This window comes from Phodopus roborovskii, unplaced genomic scaffold (assembly GCF_943737965.1).
Source record: "Phodopus roborovskii unplaced genomic scaffold, PHOROB, whole genome shotgun sequence".
NCBI lineage: Eukaryota > Metazoa > Chordata > Mammalia > Rodentia > Cricetidae > Phodopus > Phodopus roborovskii.
In genome coordinates this window covers 5,413,008-5,437,546 of record NW_026126583.1, presented here as the reverse complement: position 1 = coordinate 5,437,546, position 24,539 = coordinate 5,413,008, and the positions used below count along the sequence as shown (strand labels likewise).

The 24,539-nt window shown below is 38.4% G+C and overlaps 1 protein-coding gene across 1 annotated transcript in view; it reads left to right on the top strand.

The window, feature by feature from the left end:
* The window catches only part of Cdh20 (cadherin 20), a 61,223-nt gene that overhangs the window by 16,245 nt on the left and 20,439 nt on the right, over positions 1-24,539 (top strand). Inside the window, exons 5-8 of the mRNA XM_051203912.1 lie at positions 282-469; positions 5,059-5,312; positions 16,416-16,552; positions 21,866-21,987. Of these exons, the coding sequence (XP_051059869.1) occupies positions 282-469; positions 5,059-5,312; positions 16,416-16,552; positions 21,866-21,987 (701 nt within the window). The remainder of the gene's footprint in view (positions 1-281; positions 470-5,058; positions 5,313-16,415; positions 16,553-21,865; positions 21,988-24,539) is intronic.

The following is a 24,539-nucleotide window of genomic DNA, read 5'->3' as shown; positions in this document are numbered from 1 at the left end:
GTGGCATACTAAAAACAAAGGAGAAATGTGCTTTTTCCTGCACTGAATGAAGAATGACACAATGAGCATTCCACCATTACCCTGTCTTAATCTTGGGCTCAGTAGAACTGTTAGACTCCTCCTTATTAACATTTAGCACAGTCCATAGGCCGGAGGGCTGCTTTAGCTTTGATTTATGAAACACATAAAAAGTTTTGCATGGCATGCCTGATACCATGTGATAACAAGACATGTTTTTAGTGGCAGATTATCAAGAATGTATGTTCCTGCTTTCTTCACAGAACATTATCAGATGAGTGTGCTGGAATCAGCTCCAATTAGCTCCACTGTGGGAAGAGTGTTTGCCAAGGACTTGGATGAAGGGATCAATGCAGAGATGAAATATACTATTGTGGATGGAGATGGTGCAGACACTTTTGATATTAATACAGATCCAAATTTCCAAGTTGGCATCATAACTGTGAAGAAGGTAATCCAGTTTCCTTTTCCAAATCATTTTCAAGTGTACTTTGCACATAAAATGCTAGTGAAGGGTGGTTATATATTAAGATATGTTTTATTTTAAGTCCCCTAATAAAGTCTCTTTCCTGAACTAATGAGATGGCTCAGCAGGTAAAAGGAATTTCCACAAAAGTCTGACAACCTAGAGCCCACATTGCTAGAAGACAGTCAGCTCCCAAAAGTTTTCCTCTTAACCTCCACACTGCAACATGGCATGAGTAAAGCCATATTCAGACGAATCACATCACACACACACACACACACATGCGCACACGCACACTCACGCATGCGAATTTAAAATAACTCTTCCTCATTAGCTTAATAAATGCCTCTTATTGCTTGGGCTTACATGCAAGAACACTGGCTGTGGCATTATTTTATAGAAAAGGTTATTAAAAATGTATTGCAATAAGCCACTTCTACTTAGCCACTTAAAACTGCTATAGCTTGATGCTCTAATGTTGTTAATGACTTAATCAATATTTGAGTCTCACATCTTTGCATCAGTTTACCATAAATAGCTAAACGAGCTATAATCTTATTATGAATCAATAAATAAAATATAGCATTTTTAATTGCTTTTTGAAGCCCCATACATGCAAATGAAACTTGGGAAAGTTTTATCAAACATAAAACATCTTTTTTCCATCTCAAAGCACCAAGTTCCCTAAAGGGAAATGTCTATTCTCTATATGCCAGAAAGAGCATACAGATCAATTTAATGAATGGAAGGTAAACTTTTCCTATTTTAATTTTCTTTTATTCTTGTATGTGAAACATATGTATGTACGTGGGACATGTGTTTATGCACATGCGCATTTGTGAAGATGTGTGTGGAAGAAAGAGGTTGATTAGTGAGCCCTGAAAATCCTCCTATCTTTGTTTCCTTAGCACAGGGATAGAGACATGCAATTGACTTGGCTTTTACATGGGTACGTGGGATCCAACTCAGGCCTTCACCCTTGTATAGCAAGTACTGTTGTTGCTGAGCCATCTCCTAACCCAGATTGAACTTTTGTAAAACTGAATTTATGGCATAAGGAGCTGGATCAGTGGATAAAGCATGAAGACCAGAGATCCCCAGAACCACCTTAAAATGTGGGCAGTTGTGGCGGTCTATGTTTAATCCCACCACAGGATTTTAAAAAGACACAGGAACCTGGGGATCCATGTTCAGTGAGAGACCTTGCCTTACTAAATATAGAACAGAGTAATTAAAGGAACATGCCTTCATACGCACATAAACATGCCTACCCATATGCATGCATACTACACACAGAAATAAATCGAATCTGATGCCTTACAAATTAATATCTAATTTAAAACATTAATTTATAAAACATTGATTTCTTTTCTAAACAAAATCTTAACCTGCTGCCTTTCTGGTGCCCTTGCCCAAGCAGTTTCTCACAGCTAGTGCACATGGTAAGACTCCTCAATCTACCCACTACTGCACCCCATGACCCTTCCCAAGCAGCCACTCACAGAGCCACTGGCCACTCGACATGCCACCTGCCCGGGGACTTTCCTTGAGAAGCCACACACCCAATTTGTTCTTGGTAAGATCTCCTTAGCCCTACACAGAGACCTTATCCAAGCTGCCACATAGGGGGCCTGTGGTAGTAACCTCCCTTGTCCTCAACACTACCCTCCACCTGCCTGGGACAATACCCAAACAGCAGCATGTGTGGCTGGTGAGACCCTAGGACCTTAGGTAGTCACTAAACTGGAATCCCTTCCTACCTCTTCACTCACAAATCAACACCAAATGTCCAAAGGCCTGAACTCCAGAAACCTCCTACCTGATCCAAAGACAGCCAAGTCAGGGTCACAGCAAAAATACAGCATAGTAAACAAAGAGACATAAGCAAATTCCTCCAACCAGAAATCTTCATGTCCAGCACACAATGCCTTGAAACAGTATAAAATGCTAAGACTGACTTAAGAATCCTCAAACTCATTTATATAATTGAAACATTATAATTTACTATTTTTAAAAATTAACAATATATGCTAATTTTACAGAGTGACTAAAAACAATCCCAATTTGTTACATGGGAAAGGGTTAAAAATGTCTTCCTACTATGTATTTTGTTTCAACTCATGACATAACACTAACCACAAAAAAATGCCCAAAGATTTAAATAATTTTTTTCTTGAATGCAAAAGTCACATATCCAAAAAATTAATCATAAAACAGTACATCTATTAATGATACAATATGAATAAACTAAAAATGTCTTTTTCTTTACCTCCCTTATCAGGAAAAGATTGGGCATTGCAAGCCAGAACCATGTCTCTCAATGTCATTATCCAAACAGAATCCATGTTCAATCAAAACCTACATAAATTTTTCTTAGGCTGTTTAAATTCTTTTTCTGAACATATGAGCTGCCAGACAATATAATTAAGAGCAAAGACCAATAAGTTGGATCGATGGACTGGTCACATATAGTAAACACTTTAAAGGCTATTGACTGTTAAATCCATATGTCTGGAACAACTCCCAGATGTCTAATCTACACCCATCATCTTCCTTTGTCATTAATAATGTCATATAAAATTGAAACAAAAGTTGTGCTTTTGATTTATTTCCCTTAGGTCTATTATTTGTCTAAAAAGCACATATTTTTTTTTCAAAAAAAATTAAGCTGAATTGAAAGAATTGGGTCTTCATACAACCATGCTGATTGCTACACAGGACATGTGTCATTTTGCTTTTAAGTAATCAGTCAATTGATTTTCAGTCTCTTAAATGCTTGAAATATGTAATTTTCAGAGTGTTCTTTGTTCTGTGGTAGCATGATCTTGTGCCATTTTCTAGTCTTCAGCTTAGCTTCCATCTGCCAGCAAAAAAATAAGTAATTGTAGAGAGTCCTTTCTCCTCTGAGGCAGGTCACAAAACATATAAATTCTATATTTCTCAAATTTTAATAGGCTATGGATTACAATTGTCATCACTATTTCATATACCCTTTACAAAGTTCCAACTGTATGTTATGCAGAGCTGTACTTGTAATTATCTGAAGAGCTCTTCAAGACACAGTTGGACATATTTGCCTCACCTGTATCAGGTCCACTCCCTGCTGGTGCTTCAGTACCCTTTATTTTCCTGAGCAGCAAACTCCAGTGTCTGCAGCATCAAGCCTGTGCAGATCCAGACTCGCACGCAGTGCTAATGCCTGTCACTGCATATGGTTTGCATGGGCACTAACAACAGAGCTCATCATTGGCTAAGCACCTGGCAGTTATGATGTAACATTGATAAGAAAACAACTGTACTCTGAAAGTATAAGACACAATGAGAACCTATACCCCAGGAAAAGATATTAACACCAAACCCTTACATGCCATCATGTAAATGCTAACACATAAAAAGAGGGCTTGTGTCACTACTTAATGCAATAAGACTTTTTTACTACATTTTGGGTCTTTGGCCTTGCTACACACTGGCGGAATAAAAACCTATCCAGTCTTTGCTTTTTGACCTCGAAATTTTGTAACAAAAAAATGACCCTCCCTACATGGGTGCTATGACCAGAACGTGGGTCCTCTGGAAGGCAGCAATCACTCTTAACCACTGAACCATCTCTCTTCTCTCCCAATTTTATATTTGATAATATGGAATCATAACAGATAAAACTGATTTCTTAACACTGAACCCTGGTCAAAGGATTTTGGGTCAGATCACATTTGGGCCAGCATCTTAACTAACACTATGTAACCAAATCACCTTAGTCCTGTCTTCTGAGCTTTCTGGATTCAAAGTTAGATGTCGGACAGGCTTTTAAAGTGAAGTTTAAACGGGAACATCTATGATAAACCAAATACAAAAGTTGATATGGCATAGTGTGATGAGAATGCTTGTGAGGCACGCAACACATTTCCTTAGAAAGAATCACTGTCGCTTTGAAGTCAAAAAAAAAATCTACTAATTTTTAGCTAGCATACAAAATGATGGGTTTCACTAAGAAATTTTTGTGCATTTCCATGTCATTTTATCTTGCTCATACTCATTCCGCCACCACTCTCTCTCATCCCTCCTCCTCCCTCACTAGCCCTGTTTCTCCCCCAAAACAATTCACCTCAAAAAAGAAAAAACATAAGAAGAAAACAGAAAAATCAAAAGCCTAATCACATGCACATCCTAGGACAGAACACAAGCTCGGTCTTAATCGCCCAACATCTTTCCAAGGGAGAAACACCTCTGAACAAAAGGGCCACCAGCAGCCATCTTGTGCACCTGGGACAGAAGGGATCTCAGGAAACAAAATTTTCTTTTTAAAATTAGATGGGACAAAGGAAGTTCCCCAAACTTTCTTTCCAGACCATGTTGAGTAAAGTTAAACTAGTGAAAATTGAGCTTACCAGACATATTCCTTCCTTTTTAACCTTTTTAATCTGATGTTGTCACCAAGAACTTCAGAACAAGACAAAGTGTCCCCCATTTTTACTTTGTTTCTCTTTTTTCCATTTCAATGAATTTGGGGGTTGTCAATTAATCCCCAGGATTACATGCATGCTACCTGCTGACCATTTTTCCTCATTGCCTTTCAGCCCCTGAGTTTTGAAAGCAAGAAAAGCTACACTCTGAAGGTGGAAGGAGCCAACCCTCACCTAGAGATGCGTTTTCTGAACCTTGGTCCATTTCAGGACACGACAACAGTGCACATCAGTGTGGAGGATGTGGATGAGGCCCCTGTGTTTGAACCTGGCTTTTATTTTGTGGAGGTGCCTGAGGATGTGACGATCGGAACAACCATACAGATCATTTCCGCCAAGGACCCAGATGTGACCAACAACTCAATCAGGTTTCCCCATAGATTTCACTTTGTCCTTATTTCCTGGAATTTTCCTTTACCATTATAGAAAGTGCTGGTGTTTTTACCCTTGTTTCTTCCCTTTTAAATCCCATTTCTGAAACTTGTTTTCTGAGATTTTTTTGTTGTTGTTCAAACATGACAACATCATGTAATTGGAAATTTAAGTGTTGTTATATCCTAAACTCATGTTCATTTAGCTCAGATGTGCAAATACACACACCCTTAATTCTCAATCAGGGCTTTGCTGTCACATGGGACTCTTATCAGTCTGCTGATTTTGGGGTCTGTCCTGGGAAATGAAGGCTCTAAAGCCAGAATCTCTGGTCTTCACTCACAAAGTGCTCATCATATCAGCCTCCAAGCTTTACCAAGGCAAAAGTTGCCCAGATACTACCATAGGTCCTAGAGCAGAGATGCAAATAGCCTGAGAGCAGACCCGCCATCACTCAACAGCCAGTCACACACAAAGGCCAAACCTCCAACACCACTCCTCTTTTCAAGCTTCACTAGCATCCTTTGTTAGCATACAAAGAAATGGGTTTGCTGTGGCATTTTTATGTCTTTATACATTGTTTATTCACCTCCCTCCACAATGACCTTTACCCCATTTTCTGGTTCCCTTCTTCCTCCACAAATACTCATCCTTTATGCTTTCACATCACAGGGATTCCATTATCCCATTTTCCCTTCCTTTAAGATATCTTTTCACTCTGGTCCCATTTCTATTTCACGTGACACACACACACACACACACACACACACACACACACACACACACACACATGCACGCATGCACACATACACGCGTGTGCACGTATACAAACTTAAATCTAGACTCCACAATACCACATATATGATAAAACATGATGAGTCTGGTTTATCTTGCACAGCATGCTGTCCTATTCCAACAACTTTCCTGAAAATGCCTTGATTTCAATTTTCTTTATTCACTTACTCTTTATCTACTCATCTGTGGATAGGTGTATAGGCTGGTCCCACAATTTAAGCAGCGATAAACACAGTTGTGCAAGTATTTCTGCTGCCTGTTTGAGTCCTTTGGGTGAATAACTAGAAGAGATACAGCTGGGTCACATGGTAGTTCTATTTTTGGTTTCGAAGGGACCCCCACACTGACTTCCATAGTAGCAGTAGCAGACTCCATTTCTACCAGCAATGTCTAAGGAATCTTATTATTTCCCTGCATCCCCACCAGTGTTTTATCTTGTTTTCTAGAGATGAGATGCAATGTCAAAACAGTTATAATTTGCTTTCTCTGATGGTTAAGAGTATTGAGCACATTTCCAAACAGTTATTGCCTACTTTTATTTATTTCTTCTTTTCAGAACTGTCAGTTCAGTTTATTAGCCCATTTTCCAACTTGAATGATTTGTAGGGAGCACCAATGTTTAATTTTTGCAGTTCTCTGTGTATTCTCAGCACTGATCTCCTGTCTGATGTATGGTTAGAGCAGATTTTTTCCTTTCCATGTAGCATGCTTTGCAGAAGCTGCTTGGCTTCATGCAATCATATTGGTCAGTTCTCAGAATTATGTCCTGTTTTGTTGGATCCCTTTCTAAAATGAGCTTTCCTATACCTGTATCTTGAAATACACTGCCTGTATTTTCCACCAGCAGTTTCAAAATTTCAGGCCCTATGTTAAGATCTATGTTTGATCCATTTGATGCTCTTTTTTTGTAAGGAGTGAGAGACATGACTCCAGCTTCATCGTTCAGTGTGTAGAAATCCAGTTTTCTTAGCATCATTTGTTGAAGAGCTTGTGTTTTTTCCAATATATGATACTGAAAACTTTTTTTGAAAATGAGGTAGCTATATCTGTTTGTGTTTATTTCTGGGTTCTACTTTGTACTGCATAGGTCTAGCATGATTATTTTGTTACTATGGCTCTTTAGTATAATTTAAGATTGGGAATTGTGATACCTCCAACACTGCTCTTTAGTATCGCTTTCCCTATTTAGGAGTCTTTGCTTTTATTAGCATATGTTATACATAACTGCATAGTAACAGGCTTCAATGAGCTGTTTTATAATGTACATGATGTATTTTTATCACACTCATTTCCTGTTACCCTCTCTTGCCCTCTTCCCTTCTCACTGGTCCTCTTCTCCTTCCCAACTCGCCCCACTTCTTGTGGTATTTTTGTTTGTTTGTTTGTTTGCTTAGTCCATTAGTCACTTGGTGTCAGAGGTTTTCTCTGGTTTGGGAGTACCCGATGAGTTTTATGAGAGTTGCTTACTGGAACACAGGCATCTCACTAGTTAGTGGTCAAACCTCTGAAGAAAAATGTTTCTCCTTACCCCAACAATCATTAAACTGCTTCTTGATTTGTAGAGAGAGGTGTGGCCTCATGAACCCTCATGAACCACTTCCATGGTATGATGTAGACAGTTTCAATCTTCAGCAAGTAATCATAGCTGCTGTCACTCAAGGATGCAATAGCCATACCATGCGTAGAGGTCAACATTGCTCAATACTTCATCATATCTTCCAGCTCTTAAAATCCTCCTGTCTACCTCTTCCTTAGTGTTCCCTTTGCTTTGGAGAGTACACAAAGATGCTTTCTTATGGCTGAATATTCAACAATCATGTGCTGTCCTCATTTTGACCTGGTATGAGCCCCTGTAGTTACCACAGCAGCTGAAAGCAGCTCCAATCTGTGGGCATAAATATTTTGCTTTAGGAGGCAGAGGCCGGTAGGTCTCTGTGCATTCCAGGACAGTCTGATCTACAAAGTGAGTTCTAGGAGAGCCAGAGCTACACAGAGAAACCATGTCTCAAAAAAAAACAAAACCAAACAAACCAACAAAACATTTGCTTCTACAGCTCTGTGAAGAGCATAATTGAAATTCTGATGGAGCTTACATAGGGTCTTAGATCTCTCCCTGTATTATGACCATTTTAAGGATACTAATTCCACCAATCTGAATATTTTCCACCTTCTAATATCTTCTTCAGTTTCCTTCCTCATTATTTCAGAGTTTTCATGGTAAGGATCTTTAACTTCTCCTAGTATAGTTTTAGTCCTGGGTATTTTTTAAGTGGTTGTGAATGGAAATTTTCCCTTGCTTTCTTCATCAAAAACTTTATTACTAATGTATAGAAAGACTACTGATTTTTGTATTTTGAAAATCACTCACATTCTTTCACATGTATTAGCCTTTGACAATTTCATGTTTAAAGCAAATGGAAAAGACTAAGTTTAAGGTCAGTGGCTTTGATGACAGACAGATTGGCCAGAGAATCCTCCATTCTACACACAGCCCCCCATCTCTGTCCCTCCAAAGAATGCCTCACTATTGAAGATTCCAACTGAGATGCTTCTACCTCAAGGCTAAAGAAGTACTCTTAGAACCTCAGCTGTTTCCAGTCAACTCTGGAAGCAAGTGCAAACAGCTGGTAGATAGGTTGACACTTCAACCTCCCCAAGCCACTGCCAAGCCTATGAAGCCAGATTCACAAACAATCAGAATTCCAAGGCTGTTTGAGGCCATCTGTCACATTAATTGTTGAAAGACACACCGTGAAATGAATCTGGATCCTCGGTACAGATAAAACATTTTGAACACACCCCCATTTATCAAAAGCCTTTTCTGTCACCTGGCTGCTTCCCTAATCTGATGCAGTTTTGTATTTAATGAAAATGTGCTTTTGGAGTTTAACAAGAATGGTTTTCTTCAGAGAATAACTCTACCAGGGGAAAACCTGCTCCCTCTGACTAACTAGTAAACACATTACATGTTCAGGCATCAAAATGGCTAAAAGTGATTTTAGTTCATTAATTTTTTTTAAAAAAATAAGTTCTTCTGAATTATAAAAACTTAATAAATTTATATTTCAACCTTAGTCTATGCTGTAAGAAAACATAAGTGAAGCCATAATGTCCCCATGACAATAACAACAAAATGGAACAGATGTATCATAAATTTCTATTTTCAGAAAAACATGATTATATATTCTATGATGAGGACTTGTTGATTATATATCTATTATTTTATGAGATAGTAGTTAGTTTCCATGTCAAAGAAGGTAATGTGGGACTACTGTACAGAATAAAGCCTCATGGAGAGAAATAAAACAAGCATAAATATAAATGAAAGCAGATCCAAGTTCTAAAATAAAATATGGACTGGATAGTATATTTCCCAGGTTCTGACTGTGGAACTCTGTGTAATAACCACTGGAAACAAGGTCTGATTGGGAGTGACACTAATGAGTAACAAATAAATCAAGAGACTGAATGCATTCAAATACACACACAGACACATACACTCACACATGTACACACTCACATACACACACACCCTCACAAGATATATCTGGGATTAAATACTACATCCATTATCTCAAGACATCTCAGTGGGAGCAGTGCTGAGAGAAAACCATTCATGGTTCAAGATTCATTTTTGACTGCAGCAAAATGAGACAAACAAGACGAGGGAACCTGTCTGGCTAACAGAAAACAGCACTTCAGACGGGCCCTTTGAAGACAACCCTCAGTGTGCCAGGGTTCTAAGGAAGCCCCTGGATGTTCCAAAGAGCCTAGACAGAATGAATACAAGGACACACAGGCTGAGGCTAAAGCAGTGTCCACTGGCTGTTGGGAGGCAGAAAACTGGCAAACACAAGGTTCCAGACATAGAGTAAGAAGACAGGTGTCACATACACAATTTCCCCTCTGACTTTTGTAGCAAATAATAGAGTTCACACTGGCAGATACAAAGATCTTGACGTGGTGCCATCCCAAACAACACAGAATGGCCTCTAGGTCCACAAAGAACATGAGGGCCCTAGGTTCTCAGAGACCTCAAAGGGCAAGTATTGAAAATTCAACTCTGTGGCTCTTACTTACTAAAATATCTGGGATTACTTTCCTACTAATAGCTCTCCACAGCAAATCCTCATTGTTTATATAAAAGTTAATTTGAGGAGCTGGAGAGATGGCCCAGCAGTTAAGAGCTCTTGTTGAGTCATCATGAGCACCAGAGTTCAGACTCCATCACCCATGAAACAATTTATCTATAGGCATCCTGCAAATGCTTGTTATCTCCAGTTCCCAATGGATCTGACCCCCCCTTCATGAACACACATATGTACACCTGCACACAAGTGTACAAGCACACACAGACCAACAAACACAAAACATGATTTTTAAATAAAACTGTTTTTAAAATAATTTGTATATTACATTAGGTAGCTAACTCGTGCATTTTTGTTATAAATATTTAATGATTTGGATTAGTAAAAGCAAAATGCATACTAAATATCCTCCAAAAAACTACAGATTAAAGGCCATTTAACATTTTCAGAAGATTATTAGGACTTCTATAATATTCTTTCTAAAAGGGTGAAACTGTGCTAAGATATAAGCACTGGGAATCCCCCAAAGCACTGTAAATTTAGTTATTTGCATATGAACACTACAATGCTTATAACCCTTCTATCATTGATAAATACTCAAACAATAATAATAATAATAATAATAATAATAATAATAAACAACTCCAGTTAGGAGGATAGTAAGCAGTTTAGCAATGAAAAGTGCCTTCTGCTAGTATGAAAACAGCCTGACCTCCTGTGCCATCCTGGGTGTGTGTGAATCCAGTAAGCCTGCACAAGACAGAGAATGTCCTCATCCAAGCAGACAAACAAGGTCAGTACTATCTGCTCAAGGCAGCTTTGCATGTGTGTGTTAAGCATATTCTGCTCATAGTAGGTGAGAATGTTACAGATGGAAACAGGGAAACCACATATAGGATTCACTACTAGGTCCCAATTTCCTTGTTTTCCATCTGTATCTGTACTTTCAATTTGTTCTCTTGCACCCTGGAAATTGGCCCAGTGCCCCATTCAGAGAAATGAAAGCCATTATTCCCTCACTGTGGCCTCGCTTGGGAAATTGAAAAGGGGATTCTACTTGATGAGAGATGCTCCCTAAGGCAGACTCCTGCTGTGTCAACCAGGCAGTGCTGTCAGGGGTCCTGTGAGTTGGTTATTTCTGTCACTCCATTTCCCACACCATCTGTGGTATTTGCTGCGGTGAGGTATGTTTCTGGTTCCTCATGAGCTATTCTCCCCCAGCAATATGCTTACAGCCTGGAGAGCTGCCATTGGGGTTACGCTCTGTGGACCAAATGTGGGGCTTTTCTCACATCTAAGAACTGATAGATTAGACTATCATTAGCCAACCAGTACTTCTATTCCCTTAAAGAAAGTTCAACTCTTAAAGTAGCTGATGAACTTTGAAGCCAAGTTACAGGTATACTCAGAAGAAAATAGAACAGTCCAACTCATTTTAGATGAATCTTGTAAGGCCATGGGTGTTTTTATTTAAAAGTTAACCATTTGTTACCATTCCTCATCTTGAAGAGGTGAAGCTGTGTTCTTGGGCAATCCTCTACAATCCATAGGACAATAAGGCACTGGTAGGTGTTCCTGAGATGCCAGACCCTGATGATGAAGTCCCCGGATTAGATTCCCAGGAGTATGACCTTGGACAAGTGACTTAATCTCTTAAATATCCAGATTGTATTATCTATAAAACAGGAATGATAGTGATGCCTACCAGTGGTATTATTTTGAGGATAACTGACTCACTACATTTGATGTTTTAAGCCAACTCTAGCAAATAATAAATGTTTGTTACACAGGGATTACAGCTGGAAGGTTAATTGTCTTCCTTAAGTTCCCTAAGACATAGGAAGTTCAAAGAGTAGTTCTTTCATCTGAATTCATAACTGAAGTTACTCCAGTTTCTCTGGCTCTTACTCATCTGCTGCCCCTTTAAATCCTAACTCTCTGAATAGAAATCATGAATCTCTACAAAAATGTATACAGTTGAAGCAAAAGGTTTCATATACATTCAGATAATTAGATAGATAGATAGATAGATAGATAGATAGACAGACAGACAGATAGATAGATGATAGGTGACAGATAGTTTTATTTATATCAGTATTTGTACTCACTACATGTGATAATTTGGCATGCATATATTTCATTTTATTTCAATGCTAATCATAATCAACCATATTCATTTCATGGCTCACCTAGCTGAAGTGTGCAAAACACTGCACTTAAAGTTATTACTATCAAAATTACAGTTTCAAGAGAAAGGTGCTTCAGTGGCTAAGATCGCTCACTCCTCTTGAAGAGAACTCAAGTTTGGCTCCCAGCACTCACATCTGGCACCTCCCTACTGCCTGATAACTCCAGCTCTGGGAGAGCCAATGCCTTCTCCTGATCTTGGCAGTAACTTACTCACATGCACATTCCCCCCTGAACACACACACACACACACACACACACACACACACACACACACACACTTACTTCAAAATAAAAATAAATTCTTAAGAAAATGGTAGTTTCTCCATCTTGGCATCTTTAAGATAAAGACTGCCATTTCTGTTAACTTTTATTAAAATTTTGAACTGAATATTTTTCCTATGTCTCTATTTTAAAACAATCTGTAAAAAGACTACAAGACTTGGCAGTGGTGGCTCATGCCTTTAATCCTAGCACTCAAGGTAGAGGTGTGTGGATTTCTGTGAGTTTGAGAACAGCCTGGTCTACAGAGCTAGTTCCAGGACAACTAGAGCTGTTATGCAGAGAAGCCCTGTCTGGAAAACAAAACAAACAAACAAACACTACAACTATAACACCATATAGATGGTTTTAAATCTTAGTTGAAAGTGACTTAATTTCCCTAAATTTTAGTTTGCTTACCTGATGATTACGATACAGTTCCAAAGATTTAAAAAAAAAAAAAAAAAAGCTGTGTGTTAAATACACAGCAAAAAGTGACTGCTGTTAAACACACATTGGCTATTACAATCAGATGGTCTTTATTTTTTATATTTTCAGATGGTCTTTAAATAACAAGCTACTTCTTTGAACACTAGCTCCTTTTTCTTTTTCCCAATCTTTGCCTTTTCTTTCATTTTGTGACTGTTTCCTTTGCTATGCAAAAATCTTCAGTTCCATTTGTTTCTGTTTGCTCTTTCTGCTTCTGTTTCTTTGGGGTTGTATCCAAGACAACATGGCCCATACCAATTTTCTTCTAGTATATTTAGTTTCTGATCTTAAGTTACTACTTTATTTGAGCTGATTATTGTGAAAATGGGCCAGGTAAGGCTCATCTGTACGTAGACAGCCAATCTTCCAAATAACAGTCATCAAGGATGGTTCTTTACACCATTATGTATCCTTGTTATCTTTTTTAACAAAATCCAATGAATTGATCATACATATATGTGAGGGGAACCCTGAAGGTGTTCAGGCTGGGAAGCAAACCTTGAAGAGGTGAAGCTGAAAACTCAGAGCAGATTGACTTCTCAATCTGGATCAAAGACTTGGGAAAGTCTGATGCCATGTGGCTCACTGTCAGTTTATTTAAAACACAAGCAATCTTTTTTTTTTTAAATCTTCTTGTTGTAATACAATCCCCAATACACAAGGAAGTATAGTTACATCAAAACTTGTCTCATGGTACATGTCATTTCTTCTAAAAAGATGGGTTTTAGAGATAGGCTGCCTGTACTAGCTTAAGGTCCTAAGGAAGGGTCTCACCTAGTGTTGGTCATAGAGATATTGTAGAAGTCATTTGGTCTATTAGACACTTCTGTTTCTAGTGTGGAAGCTTGGGGAGTCCCTGGATGTATGGGTCATTTAGATTATTAATCACCCCTATTCCTGGCTATAGGAGCTTGATATGACATGGTCTAATTGATAATGCAGATTACCAGGCTATTAATCACCTCCAAACCCCAGTTTTTCTCAAAGAACAGATTATATATTCTTCCCTTTGAAAGAAAAATCCTGGGTGTGCTAATATTCCTGGGTTCCCTGCAGTCACAAGGACCTTTGCAGTCAAATGCTCTACCCCTGAGCTATACCCCCCACAAGGACCTTTATGCCCCCAGCATTTGTGCATTTATTTCTAGGCTTTCACTCTATTCCATTGATCAATGTCTCTATTCCTATGAGCATACAACCATTTTAATTACTTTTGTTTTGTATTGTAATTTGATGCCAGAACAAATAATCTTATTTTCAGATGTCAGAGTGCCTAAACAGGCACTGTTTCAAAAGAAGACACAAAAGAGCCTTGCTAATGTATGGGGGATGGGGGAGAAACTCAACATCACTAACCTTCAGGGAAATAGTTAAAACCACAACAAGATGGCATCTCACCTATTAAAATGACTATTTCCCCAAAAGATGAAAAATAACACGGTGTTCAGGAAAGGGAAATTTGTTACCTTGTAGGTGAGGATATAAGTTAGCACAGCTATTTTCAAAAACAGTGTACTGATTATTCAAAATACTGGAACTATAATATGATCCAGCCACCCCATTTCTGGGCATATATCCAAAGGAATTACAATCGGTATGTAGAAACATCATCTTCATTTCCATGTTAACTGCCACATTATTCACAGAGCCAAGATGTGAAACAACCTAAGTGCTCATCAACAGATGAATGGATTTTTTAATCTGGCATTTATACATACACAAGAGAATATCACTCAGCCTTTAAAAAGAAATTCTGTCATTTGTAGTAACACCGATGAAGCTAAAGAACATGATACTGTGTGAAATGAGCCAGGCACAGAAAGGCAAATACCCCATGATCTTACATAAATGTGGACTCTAAATGGTTGCATTGATAAAAAGAAAGAAAATGGTGGTTATCATAGGCAAGGCCAACAATGTTGATGGACAGAGAAAGGGAGTGGTTTGATCAAGGGAAACAAAGTTCTAGTTAGACAGGAAGATCTGGTGATCTATTATACAGATGGCAACTAGTTAATTTAGTGTTGTATATTTCAAAATTGTAGGAAAATGGATTCTAAATGTTCCTGCCACAAAAAGTAGTATGTGAAATTATATGTATGTTAACTAGCCTGATTTTTTAATTCCACAAAGGCATATACACAGTGAAATATTACACTATATCCTAACATACATAATTTCTCAATTAAAAAAAAAGTTGTTAACCTTTACCAAGAAGTACATGAAATTCTCAGTGATGGTCCCCAGTACCAGCTGGTTATCAAAATGTCTTAAACTTCCTGGTGCATGAGCTTTCCTCCATCTCTCAAGATGGAGAACAGGTGAATTGAGGGAACCAGATTGCCAAATCAGACTGAGCAAGAATTACAGGTCTTACAGCTAAACTCACTAAAGACTCAAAAGATAAAGCAACAACAAAATGAGTCATGTAAGTTTTCCTCTTAGAGAGGTCTAAAACTGTCTGGTATAAGTGCCTATAACTACCATTCTTTTCCTACATACAATGACATTGGTTCAAACTGAACATACATGGTAGAAACAACAGGTATGGCTTGTGACCTGAATGGAAAAAATAAATAAATATCCTTTCTTTTACAGAACAACTGTTTGTGATTTGTGATGCCCTTCAGATTTCAGTTTTCAGAAGGTCATCCCCCATAAATGAACAAAACTCAGAAAACTCAGTTTTATTTACAACTGGCAACCTAAGTAGACCTGCTCTATCCTGCTAAAAGCATCCTATATAAGAAGCCTTCAGCTAATAGAGTCTGTGTCAGTCAGGAGTGAAGTCATTCATGTTTGTGAGTGGGAGGACCTGGAATAGAGCTGCCCTTCACAACAGTGATACTCACATGACTGTAGAACCACATGACTGTAGCTTTGCTTTTTTAAGTTTCAGGTAATCATTTAAGAACTTAGTTGAATTTCAAACACATAAAAATAGAGGCTGATGTTGAGGACACCTCAAAACTCTTGAATCAGTTTCAATTTTTAAATGGTATAATTTGCTTTCTAAGTACAGTGAAACTGCTATAAGGTCCTGAGCATTCTGTTCATTTCGTCATTTTTAAGTAAGATACTTGAAGTAGTACAAAAAAAAAAAAAAAAAAGAGTTTCTTTTGTTTCACTTGAGCATGATAAAAGCCACGACATTGCACACATTCACAACTCAGGGGTGACTGAGTCACCTTTAACACTGTGTATGTACTCCCTTCCCTGAAGTACTGTGTTCTCGAGTTGATCCAAGTGAAAATAATTACATAATCCACATCTTTGCAGATACTCCATAGACAGAAGCAGTGATCCTGGGAGATTTTTCTATGTTGACATTACAACAGGAGCTCTAATGACAGCAAGACCACTAGACAGAGAAGAGTTTTCTTGGCATAATATAACAGTCCTCGCTATGGAAATGAGTAAGTAACAATTTATTTGTCTCTACAAGGTTAAAAATGTTCAGGTATTAAAGTTTCCAGGCCTTGTAACAAACAGTATGTTCCAGAGGAGAAAACGAAATAATACAAATAAATGGTCATGTGATGTGGTCTAAAGTTCATGTCAGTAAGTTCTGGTTTGTTGTTGTTTTTATGTAAATACTCAGCTATTGTTCTGTGTCAGTCCAGAGGTGAGTCATTGCATGTTTAGGACTCAAGGCCTGGAGCAAAGCTGTCCTTCCCAACGGCAATACCAGTTCTCAGAAGCAGAACCATGCAACTGTAGTGTTGCACTTTTCCTCCTTGCAGATAAGCTAGAACATTCCATGTTAGAACTACCTGTGCTGTGTCCTGGAAGTTCTAAATTTTCTTTCCAATCTGTTTTGGTTCTAGCGATTTTTTTTTTCAATTTCCTCTCTGATTTCTTCAATAACCCAGATTGAGATGATTGAGGGATCTATTATTATTTTCATGTTTCTATAGCTTCTTTTGCTATTAATTTTCAGGGTTTTTTATTACAGTATGACCTGATAGCATAAATTACTTTGAGCTTATTGTGCATTTGTTAAAACTTTCTTGTAATATAACTTGATTTTAGAGAAAGTTCCATTGACTGCTAAAAAGATTGTGTAGTCTACATTTGTTGGGTGAGATATTACATAGATATTTATAAGTTTCATTTGATCTATGGGGAGGCTTAACTCTGAAATTTCTCTGATTTCTTTTTTTTAATCTAGATGATCTATAACAGTGGGATATTGATATCATTCACTGTTATTATATCTTGGTCTTTCTGTCCTTTTATGCCCAGTAATGTTTTTGTTTTTATAAAATTATGTGTACCAATATTCAAGGCATATGTATTTACAGGCATTTTTTGAGGCAATGTCTCACTGTGCAGCCCCATCCTGACCTAGAACTCACTAGTTGGAAAAGACTACCCTCAAACTCAGAGAAATCTGACCGCCTTTCTCACCTACATGCTGGGATTAAAGACATTCACCACCATAACTAACACAAAAAAAGCATCTTAAGATTTTTCTTTTTCCTCACAGGTGGTGAGCCTATTTACCTCTTTTAAATAATCCTAAAGTATACTGTGGCTAGTCCTAGTTGTTTCCAGGCTTCATCTGTTAGGTGTGTATTTTTCCATCCTTTCATTTTTTCAGTCTGGTTGCCTTTTCCCATGAGGTGTGTTTCTTGAAAAGAACAAACAGTCATATCTTGTTTTTGATCCAATCAGCTAGTCTCTATCTTTTAAAATCAATCTATATTTATTTCTTAGAAAGATTTTCTGACTTCTATAATTTTTCCCCTGTTTTCTCACTGGTTTGATTATTTCTTGATTTTTCTTTCTCTCCTATTAATATTAATGGTTTTCTGGTTTACTGTGATGGGCATGACTAGTTCTTTCCCAGCTCATTTCTGCTCATTTACTCCTATCACAAAATGTATCCTTTGCTGAGCTCTCTGTCCCATGTCATATCCCTTTAGGAATCTTCTGCAGGTGGGTTTAGTGGTCAAGAACTGCATTAGTTTATGCTCATTATGCTCATTTTATTTGTTTTTAAACAATAACTTTATTGAATCTGGATAATCTTGGTTGGCAGGTATTTAGTTTTTAGGCTCAATGACTATCATTCTATGCTTCCCTGGCTTTGGGGATCTTTAATGAAGAGTCTGGTATAACTCTGATCGGTTCATATCTTTTGAGTTAGTGTTTCCCTCTAGCAGCCTTCACTATTTTTGTTGTTGTGTAGATTTGGTATTGTAACTATGATGGCAGGTTCTTTCTGGACATGGACATTCTGTGTTCTTCGTATCTTTTGAGCTTAGATGTGGATTTCTTGGAATGTTCTGCTATAATTTCATTGACTAGGTGTCCTATACCTTTAGATTGTATCTCAGCTCTTTCTAATCATAAATTCCCAGGTTGCTCTCTTCTCCATGTCTGAGAGTTCCTTGAAAGTTGTGATTGTGTTCATTTATTTCACTGTTTATAACTGAATACAGTATTTCCTTAACTTCACCTTCAATTCTTCTCTCTTCTATTTAATCTAGTTCACTGGTAATGCTTTTCACAGTCTTTACATATTGAGGTTTTCATTTCCAATAACTGCTTATTAATTTATTTGTTTGTCTTTACTTTTACAGGGTGGGGTAATTTTGAGACAGAATTTCTCTGTAAAAAAAAAAAAAAAAAAAAAAAAAAAAAAAGTCCTAGATGTCCTGGAACTCCCTTCATAGACCAGGCTAGCCTTGAACTCATAGAAATCCACCTGCCTCTGACTCCTGAGTGCTGGGATTAAATGTGTGAGCCACTACACTGGACTCCTTGTTTTGTCATTGTTGTTGTTTGTTTTGTTTTATTTTATGTTGAGAATTTCGATTTTCTTGCTGAATTCCTCATCCATGGTACTTTCTTATCCAGGCTCTGATCTGCTTTCCTTGTCTCATTCGCCTGTTTGTTTGTCTCTTCCTGCAAAGCCCTGATCAGATGAAGTCTTTGTTTGGAATTTCAAACGTTTCAACATAGTTGGATTCAATTCTTAACACATGATATTTGGCAGAGGCATGCTACCCACCTTTGCATATTTGTGTTTCTCTTTTGTGATTTGTCCATCTGTCCCTATAGATATATTTTCCAGTTTATTATTGGGTTTAGAAAGCAGTCTGTTCTTGAGAGCTCAATTCCAATACCACTCAAGAGAACAGGCCACTTTAATAATAGCGAGATTAAATCGAAGCAGACACAAAAATATTCTCAAAATAGTTGTAGTCACTGATGACCATAGACAAGCAAGTGAAAATAAAGCAGAGTAAACTATAAACTTAGAAAGTAATTTGGTTAAGGTTAGCAAAATATCTTCACCAGTAAAGACATTTACTACAAAATACTAAGTTTGACCCCTAGAGTCCACATAAGTTGGGAGGAGAGAACTGAATCTACAAAGTTGTCCTCTGATGTCCACACACAAGTGTACCATACACATATCATGCTCACACAAACATGCATACTCACACAAACCCACCCAACTCAATCACCCCACAAACAATTTTTAATTAATTAGATAAAAGAAAAAATAATGAATGAATGAATGAAATGGAGATAGAAGATAAACCAGTGAGGTTAAATAAATGAAAAAGGGAAAAATGTTAGAAAGAGATACTTGAAATTTTATTATACAATAAAATCACTGGAGAGAGAGCTGGGAGTTGGCTTAGCAGTTAAGAGCACTCTTTCAGAGGGCCCAGGATCTAATCATAGAACCCACATGATGGCTCACAACCATCTGCAACTCCAGCCCCAGAGGATCTGGCAACCTCTTCTGACCTCCACAGGCACCAGGCATACACATAGCGCACTTATATGCAGTAAAAACCACTCATATGCATAATAAGTTTTAAAAAAGAAAAATACACAAACAAAACTAGATATGCAAATAATAAAAGCTTCTTTGAAAAATATAAATAATAACGGGCTGGTGAGAGGTCTCAGCAGTTAAATTGCTTGCTACAGACTTGATGACCAGTGTAAACTGAAGCCCACATGAAGATCAAAGGGCAGAACTGACTCCACACAAGGGCAGTGGTATGGAGGTCCACTCACACACACATGAAATACTATACTTTTAAGAAAATCAATAATCTGGATCGGTCCTATGCTGGGGCCTCTGGTAGTGGGTCAGTATTTATCCCTAGTATACTAATGGACTTTGGAAGCCCATTCCACATTGAGGGACACTCTCTCAACCTAGACACATGGAGGAGGGCCTAGGCTCTGCTCCAAATGACATGACAGACTTTGAAGACTCCCCATGGAAGGCCTCACCCTCCCTGGGGAGCAGAAAGGGAATGGGATGGGGGCTGGTACAGGGAACAGGGGAGGATGGGAGGGTGCAGGAACTGAGATTGACAGGTAAAACAAATTGTTTCTAATTTAAATTTAAAAATTACATTAAAAGAGAAAATAAATAAATCAAGTACTAACAGTATAGCAAAAAGATGAAAAATTTAATGAAAGGAGAAGAGAAAGCGAAAGAGGAGGAGGAGAAATATTTTTTTAATAACAAAGTGTTGAAGCAGCCTTTGCCCAACACCTCCAATTTTGGAGTCTGCAGCTGGAATTTCCTATCCTTACAAGGTTCACAGTGTTGTTGAGTCTGAACCACAAACTGCCAGTTATCCCAGACAGGGATTTGTGTTAGGAACATTCCTTCTTTCTGTAGCAGGAGCCACTGCCGACTGCCTGTACTTAACTCATATGTAATCAGGTATACATGCAACCTGCGGAACCAGGTAGGTTCTTACTCCAAAGATACATTGTTCTTCCTCCCTGAAGGGCTCCAGCTACAGATAGTTTCCCAGTTTTCATCACACAGCCTTTCTGCTTCTGTACTTTTTATCTGCCTCTCTTTCTCCTTTCATTAACCTTGCCCTTCAGTCAGGGTAAGACCATTAGACATAGAGCCAATGTCTAACTCATCACCTTTCCCCTAGGACAGCCTAATCCATGCAGAATTATTTAGGGGGAAAAAAACAGCAAAACATAAATATTTTTGAGAAAGAAAGAAAAAAAGATGAACTGGAAAAGCGATGTATTGTGGGATTTTGTAAAATTCTTCACATTTTTGTCTTGTAATTGCTGCTGTCTCTCTGGGGTGCAGATCAAAACAGGAGAAATAGAGAGTATGGGAGCTGTGCATTTGTCTCCAAATCTCAATTCCAAAGACTCAAACCAAAATACACATTTCCCCCATGGCTTCTGACCCAGCTAAGGCTGTGGCTGTGAAATGAGATTGATCCTATAATATCCTTTTGGTCCCTAGAGAGAAATAAATGTGCAGTGTTTCATGTATCCCAGTGTGTAACTTGAAACTGTTCTGAAACTTAAGTCAAAGAAGGGATTATTCCACCTAAGTTAAGCCTGATGTTCCACAAGCACACATCCATATCAGAATGGGCTACTTGACATCCTAGAATATAGAATTGACTTTTAATTCTGTAGACCAAAGTATGAACCAAGCAGGAGTCAAAACCTTAAGTTTCATTTTGTAGCACTTGCTCCCCATTAAGTATTGCCCTTTCCTTCATAATTCCTGATGTCACACCCCAGAAGATGCTTCTTCCTTCTGTCCTAGCTGGTGCATGGCCACACTCTTAACAGGCAACACACACCCTATGACCATGTTAGAATGTCCATGTATTTTACCTGTTCCTTGATTATCCAGTTTGGCAAGATACCTTTCTGCCTTACTGAGCTCTCACCATCAATGTCCCTTATGTTCTCTTTAGACAATCCCTCCCAAGTGGGAAGTGTTGCTGTCACAATCAAAGTCTTAGACGTGAATGACAATGCTCCAGAGTTCCCCAGATTCTATGAAGCATTTATCTGTGAGAATGCCAAAGCCGGACAGGTAAGGTAAACCCCGGATGTTCAGAGGTAACACTTATCTTTAACTGTCTTAGTGAGGTTTTCTATCACTGTGATCAACAGCCATGACCAAAAGTCATTTGGGGAGGAAAGGCTTTACTTCATCCTATATTTCCAGGTAATAATCCATTACCAATGGAATTGAAGGCAAGAATTTAAGCAGGGGAGGAACCTGGATGAATGAGCTAATGCAGAGGCCATGGGAAACAGCTGCTTACTGGCTTGCTCCTCATGGCTGAAATGACCTGCTTGTAGAATCCAGGACCACCTGCTCAGGGGTGGTACTACCAAGAAGGTTCTGGGCCCTCCCATATCAATCATTAATCAAGAAAATGCTCTGTAGACTTGCCTATAGGCCAATCTTATGGAGGCATTTTTTTCAGTTTAGGGTTCCTCTTCCCAAATGGCTCAAACTTATATCAAGTTGACATAAAAAACTAACCAGCACAATAACTTAATTCATGATCAAGAACATGTCCACACCAGAAATTATGGGTTAGAAAACAGAGTTCCCAACTTCTTTATATCAGGTGCCAATTATTTATTTGTTAAGACAACCACTTGGATCCCAAAATGTGGTCTGAATAGTGCTTTAACAAGTTCTTGGCTCACCGAATAGTATAGTTATGAAAGTAACCTCAGTTCTAAAACATATTTCAGAAGGCATCTTTTTAAACCTAACCTTGTATTTCATCAGTTTCCAAATGGCCTGACTGAGAAACATACAGAACTCCATTTTCAGTGGCCACATATGAATGTATTTGTCAGGTACTTCATCTCCTCTACCTGTCCTTCCACATCCTCCGTTCTACTCCTGCTTTTGTATGCTTCTTTCCTCCATTAACAGTCTTGATGTCCATCTTAGAGCATACAGACTCTGTGGTGCTATGAATTCATATAGAGCAGATGGATCAAGATCATTTTGATAAGGAAATCAGGGGCTTGGGAATTCCGCATCTGACCTGATGGTAACTCAGACTCGGACAGCAATAACTCTTCTACTACTCACCAGGAACATCACCCCTGCAGCCTCTACACAAAGCTGTGTCCCTAAGACCAACACTTACTGAAGATCTTTCAACATCCTTAGCCTAATATGTCTGTCTTCTTTCCAAAGAAAGTGACTTTGTTTCTGTAAATCAAGGAGCCCTTTAGTGACTCAAATACAAACTGACCTCAACACCAATTCTTAAAATTTAGTGCAAGTCTGTCTCCCTCCTAACAGATTTTTCTTAGTCTAAGAACTTCAATGTTCACTGACTCTCTAGTCTAAAGGGGTCTAAAATAATACCAACCTAATAACAATTACAATGAAAGCTTTATTGAACAAGGCAGCATCCATGGTAATAGCTGTAAAGAACCACATTAACAAGGTCAGACAGAAGACACAAGGCAGCCGAGCTACTGTGTTGAGGCGAACACATTGAGATGGGCAGGTTGAGCTTTTCAAGTTCTGACCAGGTGGTTTGGGCTTTTAAATGATTTTTTTTTCTATTTTACTTTTTGATTATTATACATAATATAGCATAATTTTTGTTTTACTCTAAAATATGACTTAATATCAGTATATATATATATATTTATGCCATGACAAGAGAGGCTAAATGTAGCCATGAATTTAGAGGAGACTAAGTAGTACAATGAACGAAGGCCTTCTTTCCTCTTGAAGGCTCCAGAAAAAGAAGCTGCACTATGACAAGAAAAAAAAAACATCCTAACCACCTCTCTCCTGCTTTTGGAGCCATGGGTGCCCCCCCCCACTTCTAAGGACTGGAGTTATGTTCAGGAACTGGGCTCCTGTACCAATTTGTTCAAGGGTACCTCCTACTTTCTCTTCCAAGAGGCTCAGTGTGACTGGATTTATGTTCAGGTCTTAGATATATTTGGACTTAATTTTTGTGTTGCAATAGACATGGATCTACCTGCAGTCTTCTACACACCATCATCCAGTTGTGCCAGCACCATTTGTTGAAGATGCTTTCCTCCACCCATTGTATACTTTTAGCTGTTTTGTCAAAAATCAGGTGTTCGTAGGTATGTGGGTTAATATCAAGATTTTTGATTTGATTCCATTGGTCTACTTGGCTATTTTTGTGCCAATACCAGGCTGTTTTCAGGACTACAGCTCTGTAGTAGAGCTAATGGTCCTTAGTGAAAGTCTTTGAACTGCAACTCATCCGTGACTTGGAGTTAGGAGCCAGTGTAACAAGCCTGCTACATTTGTCATCTTCAGCACAAGACATGGGCTCTGGTTTTGAAGGTTTTCAGCAGCACCCAGCTAAGGCGACCTTATTGTTATATTAACCATCAGCTCTTGCCCAACACTGGTCATTCTCACCTCTGCCAGGTGTGTGTGTGTGTGTACACGTGTGTGCGCGCACATGCACACGCTCACACACTCTCCTCCTACAGTGGATGAAAGCCATACAAAAGTGTATTGCGTGCCTGATGATTAGAAAGTAAAGAGTGGAGAGTGCTGAGCAAGACATTATGCAAGTGGTGCTAAGGACTGTCAGGAGAACAGAGGCCAATAAA